The following is an 18,033-nucleotide window of genomic DNA, read 5'->3' as shown; positions in this document are numbered from 1 at the left end:
TAAATTTGTTAAGCACTTATTACATGCCAGACATGTTCTAAGCGCTGGGGTAGATGCAAGTTAATCAGGTTGGACACAGTTCCTGTCCCACATGGGGCTCACAGTCTTAATCCCCATTTTATAGATGAGGGAACTGAGGCCCAGAGAAGTGAAGTGACTTGCCCAGGGTCACACAGCAGACAAGTGGCAGAGATGGGATTAGGACCAATCAATCAATCAATCAATCAATTGTATTTATTGAGCGCTAACTGTGTGCAGAGCACTGTACTAAGTGCTTGGGAAGTACAAGTTGGCAACACATAGAGACGGTCCCTACCCAACAGTGGGCTCACAGTCTAGAAGGGGGAGACAGAGAACAAAACAAAACATATTAACAAAATAAAATAAATAGAATAGATATGTAGAAGTAAAATAAATAAATACCAGGTACTTCTGAGTGCCAGGCTCGTGTCCTATCCATTACATAACACTAAATAACAGGCCCAGCCCTTGAGTTTAAGGTGAAGCCTCTGAGCCTAGGGGGTCCGATCTGCTTCCCGAGAACTGACCCCAGACCGGAATGGACGTTGTGTCCAGCCCCGCTTCCAGACCCCATCCCGCTCCCCTCCTCTCCCCTGTGTCCTCCCCCGTCCTTCCCGAGTCCTGCTCCCTGCACACTCCTGCCCCAAGCCAGGGCGATTGGGGAAGCTGGGCAGGAAGAGCCAGAGGAAACACTTGTGTGATCCCAGGGCTCCGGGAACTCCCTGTTCCCAGAAGAGCCTGGATATCCGGGCCTGAATGGCCGGAAACCAGGACCCAACACTCCACCCGGGGAAAGTTCCACCCAGCTGGCCCTCCTAGCCTTCTGCCGCTGCTGCTGCTGCCGCCGCTAGCCAAGGATGGAAACATCTCACTCCCTGTCACCAAGGGGCTATGTCTGAGGAAGTGCTGTAGTGTGAGGGATTTAGGTTAGACCCAAGGAAGAGCTTTCTGACCGAGGTTTGGGAAACTCTGGAATCGGTGTCTGAAGGCGAGTGTGGAGGTTCCTTTAAGACCTGGAGAGACTTTCATCAATCAATCAATCAATCATATTTTTTGAGCGCTTACTGTGTGCAGAGCACTCTACTAAGTACTTGGGAGAGTACAACACAACAATACGAGACACATTCCCTGCCCACAGTGAGTTTACAGTCAATCGATCTTACTATATGCAGAACACTTGCATTCATTCAGTCAGTCAGTCTTATCTATTGATCACTTACTGTGTGTAGAGCACTGTACTAAACACTTGGGAGAGTATAATATAACAATAAACAGACACATTCCTTGCCTACAATGGGCTTACAGTCTAGAGGGGGAGACAGACATTTAAATAAATAAATTACAGATACGGACATAAGTGTTGTGGGGCTTTTAGACTGTGAGCCCACTGTTGGGTAGGGACTGTTTCTATATGTTGCCAACTTGTACTTCCCAAGCGCTTAGTACAGTGCTCTGCACACAGTAAGCGCTCAATAAATATGATTGATTGACTGATTGATTGGGAGGGGGGATGAATAAAGAGAGCAAGTCAGGGTGATGCAGGAAGGAGTGGGAGAAGAGGAAAGAGGGTTTAGTCAGGGAAGGTGTCTTGGAGGAGATGCGTCTTCATTAAGGCTTTGAAGGTGGGAGAGTCATTGTCTGTCAGATATGAGGAGGGAGGGAATTCCAGGCCAGAGGCAGGATGTGAGTGAAAGGTGGGTGGCAAGATAACTAGTACAGTGCTAAGCGGTTAGTACAGTGCTCTGCACACAGTAAGTGCTCAGTAAATATGATTGAATGAATGAAATCGAAGTACAATGAGAAGGTTAGCATCAGGAAGAGCAAAGTGTGTGGGCTGGGTTGTAGTAGAAGAGTAGTGAGGTGAGGTAGGAGGGGGCAAAATGATTGAGTGCTCTAATGCCAATGGTGAGGAGTTTCTGTTTGATGCTGATGTGGATGGGCAACCACTGGAGTTTCTTGAGGAGTGGGGAAACAAGATCTGAATGGATTTATAGAAAAATGATCTGGGCAGCAGAGTGAAGTGTGGACTGGAGTGGGGAGAGACAGGAGTCAGGGAAGTCAGCAAGGAGGCTGATACAGTAATCAAGCTGGTACTAAATGTTTGGGAGAATACAGTATAACGCATTCCCTGCCTACAACAAGCCTACAGTTTAGAGGGAGAAACAGATATTAATATAAATAAACCCAAATTGGCTTGGGAGTAGTCATGCCTGGAGGCAGGGGGATGGATTTGGTGACCTCTCAAGGCTCTGGCCTGACCCGAGAGTAGGTCTGACCTGAGGGCTCTGGTGGAAGTTAGGATGGGCTGGAGGGCAGAACTGCCCCTTGGTTCTAAGGAAGAAAAGAGCTGCCCTTTCAGTGCTGTTCATCCTTCTCCTCCGTGACTTAGTGGATAAAGCACGGGACTAGCAGTCAGAAGGTGATGGGTTCTAGTCTTGGCTCTGCCACATGTCTGCTGTGTGACCTCGGGAAAGTCACTTCCCTTTTCTTTGTTACCTCATCTGAAAAATGGAGATTAAGAGTGTGAGCCCTATGCGGGACTGCGCCCAACCTGACTAACTTGTATCTACACCAGCACTTAAAACAGTGCTTGGCAAATAGTAAGCACTTAACAATACCATAATTTTTTTTTTCCTTCTAGGGTCCCCAATGGACAGGAGTCCGGCAGTGAATACGTGAGGGTAAGTAAGTTCTGTCCAGATCCTGGGGGTCAGGGGGCTGGGAACAGGAAATGTCACCCAATTTGACAGAGAGCCTCTGGGGGAAGGGGAACAAGGGCACTCTGAGGAGGCTGGGGGTACTGGGGTAATTGTTGGGGGAGCTTGGGGGTACTGAGGTAGTTGTTTTGGGGAACTGGGGCATTTGGAAGGAGGACTGGTATATAGCTAGAACACCTAGTTTCCTAGGTGGCACAAGACCCAAACCTGGACTCTGGGGCTCCAGCAGTATGGCTCAGGGGAAAGATCACGGGCTTTGGAGTCAGAGGTCATGGGTTCAAATCCCAGCTCTGCCACTTGTCAGCTGTGTGACTTTGGGCAAGTCACTTAACTTCTCTGTGCCTCAGTTACCTCATCTGTAAAATGGGGATTAAGACTGTGAGCCCCACGTGGGACAACCTGATCACCTTGTAACCTTCCCAGCGCTTAGAACAGTGCTTTGCACATAGTAAGCGCTTAATAAATGCCATGATTATTATTATTACATCCAGCCCTTACGTTCCAGAAATCTCAAAGCAATCGATCGGTCAGTCAATCCATGGTATTTATTGAGCTTTACCGAGTGCAGAGCACCGCACTAAGCTCTTGGGGGAGGGCAATACAATAGAGTTGGTAGACAGGTTCCCTGCCCACAAGAAGCTTACAGTCTAGAGGGGAGAACAGATGCTGACATAAATCAATCAATCACTTTTGCATCTGTTGACTCCACTCTGCCCCCTGGTGTGAAGAGAGGAAAATGGAGGAATGAAAAGGAGAAAAGGGAAAAAGGAGAAAAGGAGAAAAGGAGAAAAGGAGACTGACCTGGTGGGGGCCGGGAGACGAGGCAGGATCGAGAAGGTGTGGATTGGGATACAGATGGGCTCAGAGAGGATGCCACGGCTCTCCTGGGTCGGACCTGGGGAAAGGACTCAGGAGACCCGAATCCTTGCCATGTCCCAAAATGAATTCATCTCCCCCTCCCAAATCCTCTCCTCCAACTAACCTGCCCGTCCCATTTAAGGACCCCACCATCCTTCCCGTCTCTCAAGCCCGCAACCTTGACGTTAGCCTTGACTCCCCCACTCTCTCAACTCCCATTTTCAGTCTGTTGTCAGATTCCATCTGTTCTCTTGTCACAACGTATCCAGAATCTGTCCCTTCTTCTCCATCCAAATGGGCTGCTCTGCTCACAGTCTGCTCTGCTCAAGCAAGCACTTGACGACCGCAACGATCTCTTCAAGGACTCCCTACCTGCAGTCTCTCCCCTTTCCAGGCCACACATCACCTCTGCTGCCCAGATCATCTTCCTAAAACCTCATTCTGCACACGCCTCTCCACTCTTCCAAAACCTGCAATGGCTCCCCATTCCTCTCCACATCCAACAGGAACATCTGACCATTGCCTTTATGGCTCTCAATCAGCTCTCCCCTTCTAGTTACCCTATCTCTTATTAATAATAACAATAATAATAATAATCGTATTTGCTAAGTGCTTAATATGTGTCAAGAACTAAACACCTGGGTAGATCCAAGCAAATCAGGTTGGACACAATCCATGTCCCATGTGGGGCTCACAGTCCCCACTTGACAGATGAGGTAACTGAGGCCCAGAGAAGTGAAGTGATTTGCCCGAGGACACACAGAAGACAAGTGGCAGAGCTGGGATTAGAACCAGGTCCTTCTGACTCTCAGACCCTTGGTTTACCCACTAGGCCACACTGCTCTTCTCCTCCTGCACCTCAGCTCACCCTCTCCTTTGTCCCTTTCACACTAGCTTTCTCATTGTACCTCATCCCCATCTCTCTCTCCTCCAATCTCTTGCTCACATCCTTCCCTGGGCCTGAAACTCCTTTCGCCTTCACTTCAAACAGAAAGAACACGGCTCTCCCCATCTTCAAAGCCCTTCTGAAATCACATCTCCATGAGGCTTTCCCTAATTCATTTCCAATTTCTCCACTTTATACCCCTCATCTTCCCCTCCCCGAAACCGTCACTCCAGCACTTTTGTATCACCTAAGCACTTACATACTCACAACCTCCATAGCACTCATTTATGAATCTTTATACCCTGTTACTTCCTCCTATCTGTTAATTTATTTTGGTTCATCTTTCTTGCTAGATTATACTCTCCTTTGAGGGCAGGAATCATGCATTTAGTACAGTGTAGGCACTCAACATTTTTGATTGATTAATCATTGTGATTATTTTTATGAAGAAGAAATAGTATGGCATAGTGGGTAGAACACCAGCCTGGGAGTCAGAAGGACATGGGTTCTAATCCCGGCTCTGCCACTTGCCTTTTGTGTGACCTTGGGCAAGTCACTTTACTTCTCTGGGCCTCAGTTACCTCCTCTTTAAAATGGGGTTGAAGACTGTGAGCCTCACGTGGGGCATAGACTGTGTCCCACCTGGTTAGCTTATGTCTACCTCAGCACTTAGTACAGTGCCTGGCACAGAGTGAAGGTTTAACAGATACCATAAAAATATCATTTTTAAATTTTATTAATAATAACGTTTGTGGTTTTAGTTAATCACTTACTCTGTGCTAAGCACAGCTGGGGTACATCCAGTACAATCAGATCAGACACCATCCCCCATCCCACCTGGTGCTCACTGTCTTATGGGGAGGGAGGCCGGGTATTGAATCCCCATTTTACAGGTGAGGAAACTGAGGCCCCAAGAAGTCGAGGTCAGACAGCAGGCAAGCGGCAGAGCCAGGATTGAACCCAACCCTTCTCGGGCCACCTTAGCAGAGGCCATCAGCTGTCACACATAACCAGCAAAACCAAGGTTTGGCAACGCAGATGAGGGAGAAGTTTTACCGGAAGCCCTGTTAGGTGTGAGGGGAATAAGGAAGGAGAAATCTCAGGAGTCCAGGCTCCCAGACTTTCTCTACTTATGAATCTTCATCGCTTCTGCTCCAGCCCAGCGGGAGGAAAATTCTAAACTGCTGGATTGGGAGAGGGTCACCTAGACCATCCCCCTGCCTCCCTAAACCTACCCAGGCAGCCCCACCCCTCCAAAAAAGAGATCTCCCAATCTCCCTCCGTCATTTGTCCCAGCGTGACTCATAACCCACAGGCAGAAAATTCTCCCGGAGAGCTAGTCTGACTGAAATCCATCATGCTACACCTCCAGTCCGTTTCCCTCCGACTGGTCGGTCCTCAATCAATAGGGAGTGCGTTCCCTATGGAAACCGGCCCCGGGTTAATCACCGCTATTCAGTCTCCTGTCAGCCTTCTCCTCTCCAGGCTGGTTCACTAGCATCCCCCCCACCCACAATAGGGGCCTCTGATCTGCAGGGTGCAGGATTCGAGGGGAGGGGGCCACCATGCCGGACAAGCCATCGGTTCCTGAGGGTGCAGGGTGTGGGCCAAGAGTTAGGGTGGGGCCTGGTGCGGAGGATCAGTGGAGGATGCAGCTGACCCCAGGGAGAGGGATGTGAGGAGGGGTGAACAATGGGGTCTGGACCCTCTCCAAGCATCCCTGGCCTCTGGCCCCCTCTGGCCCCCAGACCCTATTCCTGGTCATCCCTGGCACTCGACAGGGGGGCGGGAAGGTGTACCCCGCCTGGGGAAGGGCTGCTCCCAGGAAGGGGGACTAAGAGAGGCTCAGGGCGGGCAGAGGGAGGAACAATAGCCCCCTCCCCTCTCTCTCTCTCTCTCTCTCTCTCTCTCTTCCCGCCGGCTGGGGGTGGGGTCTCCCCGCCCCTCCATCCTTCCCTCCCTCCCCCTGCTCCTCCCCCGGTCCTGACAAGGAGATGAGGTAATCGGGGAAGAGGCAGCAAATCTAAGCTGAACAGAAGCAGTGGCAGCCCGGTCCCAGCCCAGGCCGGACCTTCCCCCGCCCCCATCCCATCCCCCGCTGACCCCGGGGCCCGGAGCCCCCAGACCCCGGCGATGACGGAGCGTTGCAGCCTCTGGAGTGCCCTCTCCGCTGCCGCCTGCTGCTTCTATCGGGGCTCCTTCGTGCAGGTGCAGGTGAGGGGTGGGAGGTCGGGGGGCATCCTCCGCCCTGCCTAGGAGCCAGAGAGGTGGTAGGGACATCCAAGGGAGATGGGGAAGGAGACGGGGGGGGACAGAACTGCCGGGGCTGCATTGGGGGGCTGGAGAGGGGGTCAGAAAGGACAGGGACTGGGGTGCTGGATCAGTCTCGGGGGGCCCAAGGAGGATGGAGAGAGGTGGAGGTCGGGGAGAGATCTCTGTTCATGAGGACTCCTTTCCCCGTGACCCCATCTAGGGGGGGGCAGGGGGTCACGGGCTGTCCAGAGACAGTGGTCATGTCCTAGGGATTTGGGGGTTCGGCTGCCCTGCCCACCGCAAGATGAGAGAATGGGGGACTCTCCTGCTGATTCCCCCCTCCCTCAAACGTCCTTGCTGCCTTTGGGTACCTGTAGGACAAATCCTTCCCCTCTCCCTCCCAGCCTCTCCTCTCTCCAGGACCCCCCCGCCCCAACCAGGGCCCGCCTGTCTGACCCCCTCTCCTCCTGCTGCTGGCTTCTGAGAATAGGTCTGGCCACCCCGCACAGTCCAAGCAGGGCCCGGTTCGGACTAGTTTGGGGCAGGGGGCCGGACATACCTGGGGAAACTCCAGGCCCCACAGTCAGATCCCCGCACCTCTCTAGCTGACTTGGGGAGGGTCCTCTCTGACCCTGGCTCCTTCCCTCCCTTTGAGTCGGATCCAGAGCTTCTGGCAAACTCTCCTCACCGTCAGGGGAATCTCTGAGTTCTGAGTTCTGAGCTCCGCTGGTACTCCACTGGTGCTCCTCTGGTGTTGGTGGGAAACAGCTCCTGACGCTGCAGGCTTTTGAGCAGGTAAACCTGTGGAGAGGGGAGAGGGGGCAGGACCAGAGATGCCAGGGACTGGACCTGTGAGCCCACTGTTGGGTAGGGACTGTCTCTATATGTTGCCAACTTGTACTTCCCAAGCGCTTAGTACAGCGCTCTGCACACAGTAAGCGCTCAATAAATACGATTGATGATGATGATGATGACCTGGGCTGGGGCTCAGACCAGGGAAGGTGTCACAGACACCAGACACTTTCTTGACCTTTAGTGAGGTGGGGAGCCGCTGCCTAGATTGGCAATGGGATGCCAGGGGGGCACACAGGGAATCCCCCTCCTCAGTACAGGGCTGGAATGGGGCAGACCTCACCTTGGGGGGCGGGGATGCTAAAGCTTTGATTTCCCCAACATAGGAATGGTTAGCCATGACTCATGGGAGATGCTTTGGGACGAAAGGTCGGGGGAACAGAGGAGAAGTCCAAGACTTCTTTGGATAGGAGTCTCATGGCCAGCCAGGATTAGGAGGATTGGGGAAACCAAGGCAGGGGCTGCACCGAAGGGGCTAGAAGTGGAGTAGGGTGGGGCTGGCGGGCCGGTGCAGAAGGGGGCATCGGGCTCAGCCATTCTCTCTCCGGTCTTTTCAGGGATGCTGGGTTGAGAGCATCCCTGTCTTTCTCTCTCTCTCTCTCTCTCTCTCTCTCTCTCTCTCTCTCTCTCTCTCTCTCTCTCTCTCTCTCTCTCTCTCTCCCACACACACACACACACACTCAGACAGACACACGCACGCACACGGGCGACACACACACAGACACAGACACAGACACACACACACACAAGGAAACGGAGCCCTCATCCCTCCATGAATGAGTGGCTCCTTTCCAGCTGACAGCAGCATCCCTGCGCCCCGTCCAATCCCGTGCAGCCAGCCCGGGAAGCAGTGAGCTCATCACTAGCCAATGATGGGGCAGGGAAGGGATGCAGCATCAGCCCGGCTCGCTCCCTCCCTCTCCATCCCTCAGACCCCGGCCCCAGGGTGGGTGGCAATTCCCGGGATGGTGATGCAGAGCCCCTCCCCCCCCCCCACAACCCACCACCCAACCCAGTGAGGGGGCACAGGCTGCCACCAGGCCCCCCCGGCTGCCCGCAGCCCCAAGGAGACCTGCCAGATTCTGTCACGGCGGGTAAACCTGTCACCTCCTGCCCGTGAAGCTTTTTCCTTCTTCTGAACGGTAGCTGGAAACTGAGGGCTGGTTTGCTCCAGATGGAACTGCCCTGCCTGGGGAGGGGCTGTGCCTTCTCAGCCGAGGAGCCAGGGAGCCGGGACGGGGCTCCCACATCCCACCTTCTCCTCAGAGCTTTTCTAGGGCCCAAGGGAAGGTGGAAGGAGTCAGGCGGAGCCACAGGGACCTCTAGACTGGAAGCACCTAGTGGGCAGGGATCGAGTCTGCCAACTCTGTTATATTGGACTCTCCCGAGAGCTTAGTTCGGTGCTCTGCACACAGGAGATGCTCGACAAATATGATGGATTGATTGATTGATGAAAGGCAGGAGAGGGTTCCAAGAGCCCTCAGTCCACAGTTTCCTGGCAGGCCGCCTCTGGGGTCAGCTGGGGAGCTTGAACAGAAGAAACTGGGGTTGGGGAGACTAAAGGGCCAGCTGCCTCCTACTTTGAGGAACCCAGAAATTTACCATTAGGGAGGGGGGAGGAGCAGGAGACCCAGCTGTGACCAACACTCATTTCCATCGAGCTCAAGGCACACTTAGGCCAGCGACTCATGCCCCCTATGACCCCGGCCCTAAAGTGCTCAGTGGGGAGGGATTATTCTCTCCATTTAGAAAGAATCGAGGGTCCAGAGAGAGCGACTAAAGTGACTTGCCCAAGGTCACCAGCACTCCAGAGGCCAGCATCATTGATGGAACCCCAAGTACTGACGTCCAGCTTTGAGCTGAAGGGCCAGGGCAGTGAGAGTTGTCCAGACACCCCACCCACACCCAACTGAGAAGTATCAGGAGCCCAAAAGAGGGTCATGCCCCTGCCATGCCCTCTCTCCTCCCTCCCCAGGACTCTGGTCCAAGGGGAAGACCTCCGGGCCCTGTGGGGGTGAGGGGGGGGTGCCCAAGGCCTCAGTCTGGGCCCCCAGCCCAGTTTGGTATGGTTTCAAGACCATCACCTGGAGATTTGGATGCTGCCTTCTCCACTCCATCCCTACCCCCAAACCATGTTAATACAGGGATGCAGGAAGCTCAGCCGAGGAGGGAGTTACCACGGCAACCACATCTGTTCAATCCCCTTCCCCTACCCCCACCCCCACACCCAGGAGGCAGGATGCTCGGACCTCAGCCTCCAGGGTCTCTAACTGCCTTAATCGGGTTGATTTCTGCTGCCGTGGGGAGGGGAGCAAGGAAGTCGCCGGGCCTCTCCCATCTGTTCCTGGAAAGCCCGGACTAATGGGTCAGCGGGCAGGGAGTCAGGGGTCTGAATGAGATTCCACCCTTTCCTCGGACCAGTGGAAGCCTCATGCTGGTGACACCCCATCATCAGGCAGGGGCCTGGGAAGAGGGATACCTGGGCTCTTGGGCTTCTTCCTCCTTCTGATGTGGTCGCCATCCTGCCCAACCTCAGTTTCCCTTTCCAGAGAGCAGGAAGATGAAAGTCCTTGAGAGAACCTGGGAAGAGAGAATGGGTCAAGTTGGGGGTTCCTGAGGGCTGGAGCTTAGGCCAGGAGTGCCCCTTTTCCACCTTCGGGGATGATTTATAATAATGCTGGTAATAATAATAGTACTTATTAAGTGCTTACTATGTGTCAAGCACTGTTCTAAGCACTGGGGTAGATCCAAGCTAATCAGGTTAGCTGTGGGGCTCACAGTCTTTAGCCCCATTTTGCAGATGAGGTAACTGAGGCCCAGAGAAGTGAAATGACTTGCCCAAGGTCACGCAGCAGACAAGTGGCAGAGGTGGGAATAGAGCCCACATCCTTCTGATTCCCACACGCCTTATCCTCTAAACCATGCTGAATTGTGTGTTTCCAATGGGGATCACTCAAAAGTTTTAGTTAATCCACTGGCCCACCTTTGGGGTCCGGCTGGGAAGCCACCGTGCCTGGCAGTAAGGCTCTCCCTCAGATGGCCGTGGAGGCTTTGGGGAGGACGGTGATGGTGAGGATGGTGATGAGGCTGAGGAGGATGGTGATGACGAAGAGGATGATGACCATGGCTATATGCAAATCCAGGGGAGGCAGTAATCCCTGACACAGAGCTCAGAAGCCTCATGGGACCTCTGTGGCACTCGGCTGAATAACAGTAACAATAATTCTGGTATTAGTTAAGCGCTTACTATGTGCTGAGCACTGTTCTAAGCACCGAGGTAGATACGAGGTAATCAGGTCAGACACAGGTCCTGTTCCACATGGAACTCACAATCTTAATCCCCATTTTACAGGTGAGGTTAACTGAGGCACAGAGAGTTGAGACTTGCCCGAGTTCACCCAGAGCTGGGATTAGAATCCAGGTCCTCTGACTTCAAGGCCTGTGCTCTTTCCACTAGGCTGAAGGGCAGTGGGGCTCAAGTGCCTGTCGATGGGGCCAGGGAGTGTATCCCTAAGCAGGGCTGGGTATCTCCGGCACGGAGGGTGACAGATAAGAGTTCTGCGAATCCAGGTCCCTGGACCAGGTGTCCCTTCCCTGCTTAGCCATCACTCTGGAGGAAAAGAGCAAGGCAGGGTTGGGGGGTGATGTGGGAGCCAAGAGGCTGTAGTGGGGAACGGGCCTGGGGGACAGGGCACCTGAGTCCTGTTCTCACCTGCTGCTTGGGACAAGTCCGTCCTCTTCCCATGCTTGTTTCCAGGTTGGTCTCAGTGGGTGTTCTCCAGCCCCTCATGGGTGCCAGCCACTCCCGCCTCGGAAGGGTGAAATAGAGGAAGCCTTGGTTTGGCTCTCCGCGTGGGCATCGGTACCTTCTCTTAGCCAGGGCCAGGGAGTGGGATTTGGGCAGGAGGAAGGCAGGAGAGGTAGATTTCATGGCACGTGTGGAGGAGGAAGGGACGGGAAGGTTCCGGCTCTACAGCGGGGTCCCCGGACGGTCCCCGGCGGGGCTCCCTCTGGGTTCATCAGCCTCCTGCCTGCCGGGAGAAGCGAACCAGGAATAACCCAGTGAGATCACTCCTGCCAGGCACGGGGTGGAGAGGAGGTAGGAGAAAGAGAGGGAGGGGCTGGACCCATCCCCAGAGAGGGGAGGGTGCCCAGTGGGGAGCCCAACAGAGAGAGGAAGGCAGTAAGGGCCCTCTGGACTCATTCTTCCTGTTCCCACTAGTCCAAGTGGCCGGTTACCAAGCCCGCCATCAGCCAGGCTGGGCCCCTCCCCGCCGCTGCCCACACTTCTGCTGGTTCCCGGGGTCCGACCACCCACGCCCTCGGCCCACCCATGGCGTTCCCGGGCCAGCTACGTCTCCCCTGTGGCTCTGCCAGCTGGGACTCCCTGCTCTACCCAGGGGCAACTCCACATGGCTCTGAGGATGCCAGTTGTAGCTCAGCAAATCCTGTTGACGGCAACCCTGACACGGTATTGGGTTCCCACAGGAGGAAAGCTGCTAGGGAAGGTGCTGTCCTTACCATTTAGATGTTAACTCCCCTGAAGGGAAACTGAGGCTGGACAGCAGGCCCCAGGCGTATGATTCTGCACACCTGGGTGCCCTAGATTTCAGTCAGGTAGCCCACAAACCCAACCCGAGAAGAACTAGGAAATTATCTTCTCTCCCAATCCTATCTGGGTTTATGCTTTTCCCTCCTGCACAAGTGGCAAGATAATCCTCATGCCACCTGAGACTAGGACCCAGGAGTCCTCAATCCCAGCTGCCCACCTGAGAAAGTAATAATCAATAATAATAATAATAACTGTGGCATTTGTCAAGCACGAACTGTGCACCAGGCACTGTACTAAGCACTGGGGTGGATAAAAGCAAAACGGGTTGGACACAGTCCCTGTCCCACATGGGGCTCATAGTGTTAATCCCCATTTTACAGAGGAGCTAACTGAGGCGCAGGGAAGGGAAGTGACGTGACTTAGGGCACAAGGTCACACAGAAGACAAGCGGCAGAGCGGGGATTAGAACCCACGACCTTCTGATTCCCAGGCCCACTACACCAGGAGCACTGTCGCGGGGGGCGGAGGGAGTCTTCACCCGCCTGACTCTGGGCCTGTTTCCCCAGGAGCCGGGGAGGAAAACCGAACGGGAAAGTAACGGTGATGAGGGGAGGGAGGCTGGTTGCCCAATGAAGTCCGCTTTATGTTGCTCACCTCTCCCGAATCCCCATTCAGTTCTCCAAGGAAAAGTACATCCTCGACTCATCCCCGGAGAAGCTGCACAAGGAGCTCGAGGAGGAACTGAAACTAAGCAGCACCGACCTACGCAGCCACGCATGGTATCACGGCCGCATCCCCCGAGAGGTGAGTCAGTTAATTGTATTTATCGAGCGCTTACTGTGTACAGAGTAGTATGCTTATGAGAAGCAGCGTGGCTCAGTGGAAAGAGCCCGGGCTTTGGAGTCAGAGGTCACAGGTTCAAATCCCAGCTCCGACAACTGTCAGCTTTGTGACTTTGGCCAAGTCGCTTCACTTCTCTGGGCCTCAGTTACCTCATCTGTAAAATGGGGATTAAGACTGTGAGCCCCCCATGGGACAACCCGATCACCTTGTAACTTCCCCAGCGCTTAGAACAGCGCTTTGCACATAGAAAGCGCTTAATAAATGCCATTATTATTATTATTATTAAGTCACTTCACTTCTCTGGGCCTCAGTTACCTCATCTGTAAAATGGGGGTGAAGACTGTGAGCCCCACATGGGACAACATGATCACCTTGTAACCTCCCGAGCGCTTAGAACAGTGCTTTACACATAGTAAGCGCTTAATCAATGTCATTATTATTATTATTATGCTAAGCGCTTGGGAGAGTACAATATAACAGTATAACAGACACGTTCCCTCCCCACAGCGAGCTTACGGTCTCAGTGAACAGCAGCAGCGGCAGTAGCCCGGGACCCGTCTCCAGTTCCCCGGGGCTCTGTTCTCAGGATTGGGAATTAGAGAAGCAGTGTGGCCTAGTTGCCTAGTGGATAGAGCATTCATTCATTCAGTCATATTTATTGATTGCTTAATGTGGGCAGAGCACTGTACTAAGCGCCTGGGAGAGTACGATATAACAATAAACAGACACATTCCCTGCCCATAACACAAGTTATGCCAGGAATGCACCACGACGTGTTGAGTTTCTGGACTAGGGCAGAGGCTGATTAACCCCAGCCAGCCCCTGACTCCAACTTGCCTCTATCTGATTATTTGTCCAGGAAGGGGCAAATAATCTTTCACTCCCTTCCCCCACTTCCCAGAGCGGCTGTTTCCATAGCCCGGTGGGAGTATGGGCCCTCGGTTTGGTTGCTGCAAAAGCTATAGGGATGTGCTGGTTGGTCCTCTCACTGGGAGTCAGAAAGACCTGGGCTCTAATCCTGGCTCTGTCATTTGGCCGCTGTGTGACTTTGGGTGAGTCACTTCACTTCTCTGGGCCTCAGTTCCCTCATCTGGAAAATGGGGATTAAGACCGTGAGCCCCACGTGAGACATGGACTGTGTCCGACCTGATTAGCCTGTGCCTATCCCAGCACTTAGAACAGTGTCTGGCCCATTGTAAGCACTTGACAAATATCATTTTTATTATAAAAAAGGGGTCCAGGACTGGAGCAGGAATGGAGGGGAATGTCCCCTTTAACCAGTGGGCAGAAGGGGCAACTGAGGCTCTCCACAGTGATCCGGACTGCACCTCTCTGTCTCTCTCTGCCTCCCTCCATCCCTTCCCTCCCTCACCATGTCTGCTGGTGGAATCAGGAGATGCCCTGGAGGTGAGGATAGGATCCCTCCTGCCACCCCAGAAGACAAGGAGGACTGGAGAGTGGCCAGCGGGCGGTCACTATCCTGGGCCCACCAGAACCATGATACGTCCCCCTATGAAGGGGTCAGGGCCCGACCGCCGGAGCCTGGCTGGCCAGCTCCTAAGCACAGGCGATCCAGGGTTGGCAGGGGGAGGTCAGCCCCCCGGTCGCCGGGGGCCGGCCGGCCGCAGGTCCGCTCCCCGGATGGACGGGTCCCGAGTGGGCCCCCGGGTGCACGGGTCTGAGAGTGCTCACTCCCGACAGGTCTCGGAGAGCCTGGTCCAGAGGAACGGAGACTTTCTCATCCGCGACTCCTTGACCAGCCTGGGGGACTACGTGCTGACCTGTCGCTGGCGCCACAAACCCCTGCACTTCAAGATCAACAAGGTTATGGTCAAGGCCGGCGAGAGCTACACCCACATCCAATACCTGTTTGAGCAGGAGAGCTTCGATCACGTCCCCGCCCTGGTGCGGTTCTACGTGGGCAGCCGCAAGGCCGTGTCAGAGCAGAGCGGCGCCGTCATCTACTGCCCCGTCAACCGCACCTTCCCCTTGCGGTACCTGGAGGCCAGCTATGGGCTCAGCCACGGCAAACCCGGGGGGCCCAGCAGCCCCTCCGGCCAGAAGGGGGGACACATGAAGAGGCGGAGCATCACCATGACGGACGGACTCACGGCTGACAAGGTCACCCGGGCGGAGGGCTGTCCCACCAGGTGAGGGGCAGGGTGTTGCCTGGGTCTGAGGGATGGCAGACAGTCCGGCAGCCTGGCATGGCCTGGGGATGAGAAAGGAGCTGGGAGGGGATTAGAGGGGGAGGAGGAGCGGGTTGGGGGGGGACGGGACACAGGGCCGAGGGTCGGGGAACATCTGAGTTAGAGGGGGAGGAAAGGGCAGGAGGAAGGGGTGGACGGGACTGGGGCTAGAGTAAAGAGGAGGAAGAGGATCAGGAGGAGGAGGAGGAGGAGGAGGGCAGGGGCCAGAGTTTGATGGGGTGGAGCAGGAGCGACAGGACTGAGGGCCAGCAGAGGGGGGTTGGGAAGGAACAGGGGCCCAGTTAGTGGGGGACCCAGCTTCTGAACCCCACTCTCCATCTCCTCCCCAGCGTCTCTCTGCCCCATCACCGGGACGCCATCCGCAACTGCGCCCTCAGCATGGACCAGATCCAGGATCTGCACTTACCCATGTCCCCCATTTCAGAGAGCCCGGGTTCCCCAGCCTACAGCACTGGTATGGACCCTCCAGCCCCACAGACTCAGGGGATGTGTGTTTGTGTGCGTGTGTGTGTTGTTTGTCTCCTGGTCTACCTGTGAATCTATCTCTGTGTTCAGCCATGTGGGTCAGTGTGGGTGTGTGTCTTGCCTTGGTGTGTGTTTGGCAATATGTTTATGTGGGGGTGGGGGGGACAGTGCGTGTCTTGCCTTGGGGGGTGTGCGTGTGTGTGTGTGTGTGTGTGTGTGCGCGCGCGCGCGCACGTGTGTGTTTGGGTATGTGTCTGGCAGGAGATGGAAGCGATACCACCTCCATCTGAGTCTCTGTAAGGGGAATTAGCTCAAATGGTAGAGCGCTCGCTTAGCACATGAGAGGTAGCGGGATCGATGCCCGCATTCTCCAAAGTTTGAGAAGCAGCGTGGCTCAGTGGAAAGAGCCCGGGCTTTGGAGTCAGAGGTCACGGGTTCAAATTCCGGCTCCGCCGCTTGTCAGCTGGGTGACTTTGGGCAAGTCACTTCGCTTCTCTGGGCCTCGGTTCCCTCATCTGTCAAATGGGGATGAAGACTGTGAGCCCCCATTGGACCACCTGATCACCTTGTATCCCCCCCCCAGCGCTTAGAACAGTGCTTGGCACATAGTAAGCGCTTAATAAATGCTATCATTATTATTATTATTTAACCAAGGACTACGTGTAGGTGCCTGCTCCCAGCCCCAGCCCCCTAGGAACGCCATCTCTCACTCTGCTTCTCCACAGTGACCCGGCTAAAGCCCTCAGGAATCCCAGCCACAGGCGTGGCCCCCGCCTCCCCCGCCACCCGCCGCTCCAGCGAACCCCAGCTCTGCCCGGGAAGCAACCATAAGCCCTTGGGCGAGCCGGCCGACAGCGCTCACTCGGCCCCGGGCCCCGGCTACCCCCAGGCTTCGCCCTCGCCCTCCCTCAACAGCTACAGCGACCCGGATTCCGGCCATTACTGCCAGCTGCACCCGCCCTCCCCGGGTGGTCGGGAGCGGGCAGGGCCCGAACCCCCGGGCCGTGGGACTAAGAGCCACGTGGAGCGGCTGAAGGGGGAGGAGGGGCCGCGCTTAGCAGACGGTAGCCCCTCAGAGGGCCACCGGGACGGGGGCTTCACCACCCCCCTGGTGGAAGCTCCTTCCTCTTTCAACCCAACCACGTTCCAGTCCCTGCTCATCCCACATGACAACAAACCTCTGGAGATGAGCATCCTCAGGCGGGTCAAGGAGCTACTGGCTGAGGTGGACACCAAGACGCTGGCCCGGCACATCACCAAAGTCGACTGCCTGGTACGAGACAAGGGCCAGCTCCCCTGCTTCCCATCTAGAGAGGACCTTGGGGAAGGGATGCCCAGGTTGGCCTCTGGGCAGGGAGATGGCAGAGGGCACCCGCAGTGCCGACAAAAATGCCAAGGGAAGGGGAACTGGGGTCAGTGAAAAAGATGAAGCCTCCCGAATTGGTCATTGGGGTTGGACCACGGGCCTCAGTTTCCCGTTAATCACATTGAGGAGGGAAGTGACCATCCCAGTTCTGGATGGCCAGGTCCCATTTAGAAGAACTGGTCCTGGCAGGCCCTGCCCTCTGGGCCTCGGTTCCCCCCTGCAGGGGATGGGGGGAGATTGGGTCTGCCCGGAGGCGCAGCCTCGACCGAGAGGCTGAGTCCGGTAGCAGTGAAGGAGGCCTTCCTCGGCCCCCATGTCCCCCTGACCCCGACCACCCCTGCCCCCAGACCCTTCCCCAATGTGAGGAGATTAATCAGCTCTCCTGGCGTCCCGGGCAGGTTGCTAGGATACTGGGCGTTACCAAGGAGATGCAGCGGCTCATGGGAGTCAGCTCGGGCATGGAGCTGCTCACCCTCCCCCATGGACGGCAGCTCCGGCTGGACCTTCTGGAACGGTAGGACAGAGCCCTGAGGCCCATCGGGGGAGGGCCCCGTCGGGTGGGGTTCCCCGGCCTGGATTCCTAGGTCCTCTAGCCCTGACTCCCGGCCGCCCGCGGGAAGGAGGCAGAGGCATGATCCGGGAGCCCAGAGGCCTCTAAACCCCGAGCCAGTCCCAGCCGCCGGGGCAGGCGACTGTCACGTTTAGTACGGTGCTTAAGCACTTAGTACAGTGCTTTGCACATAGTAAGCGCTCAGTGAATACGACTGAATTAATCACACGCTACCCCAATGCCATGTGTCCCTCCTCCCCGGCTCAGCCCTGCTACCACTCACCAACTGGGAACCCCGAGGTTCTGCTGCTTCCGTCTGAGAAGCCATCCCTGCCAATATGCTTTGCACATAGTAAGCGCCCAATAAACACGATTGAGTGAATTTTCAGTTGGCCCCACCCACCGCCCGTAAGCCCCAGCCCCTCTGATCAGCCCCACCTCCTGTGATCAGCCCCATTCC

General features: G+C 55.4%; 1 protein-coding gene across 3 annotated transcripts in view; it reads left to right on the top strand.

Annotated features, from left to right (window-relative positions):
- Window positions 1-18,033, top strand: part of SH2D3C (SH2 domain containing 3C) — a 40,411-nt gene that overhangs the window by 18,571 nt on the left and 3,807 nt on the right. For 2 of the 3 annotated variants that reach the window (XM_038745582.1, XM_038745583.1), the window contains 6 exons: window positions 2,663-2,702; window positions 12,815-12,943; window positions 14,684-15,132; window positions 15,522-15,646; window positions 16,383-16,930; window positions 17,422-17,537. In XM_038745582.1, the coding sequence (XP_038601510.1) occupies window positions 2,663-2,702; window positions 12,815-12,943; window positions 14,684-15,132; window positions 15,522-15,646; window positions 16,383-16,930; window positions 17,422-17,537 (1,407 nt within the window). Of the gene's footprint in view, window positions 1-2,662; window positions 2,703-6,610; window positions 6,697-12,814; window positions 12,944-14,683; window positions 15,133-15,521; window positions 15,647-16,382; window positions 16,931-17,421; window positions 17,538-18,033 lie in introns of those variants that run through there. The other variant, XM_038745584.1, reaches the window with a different exon arrangement.

Source organism: Tachyglossus aculeatus, chromosome 4 (assembly GCF_015852505.1).
Source record: "Tachyglossus aculeatus isolate mTacAcu1 chromosome 4, mTacAcu1.pri, whole genome shotgun sequence".
Classification (NCBI taxonomy): Eukaryota; Metazoa; Chordata; class Mammalia; order Monotremata; family Tachyglossidae; genus Tachyglossus; species Tachyglossus aculeatus.
The sequence above is the reverse complement of the archived record's forward strand: the minus strand, read 5'-3'. Positions and strand labels throughout refer to the sequence as shown.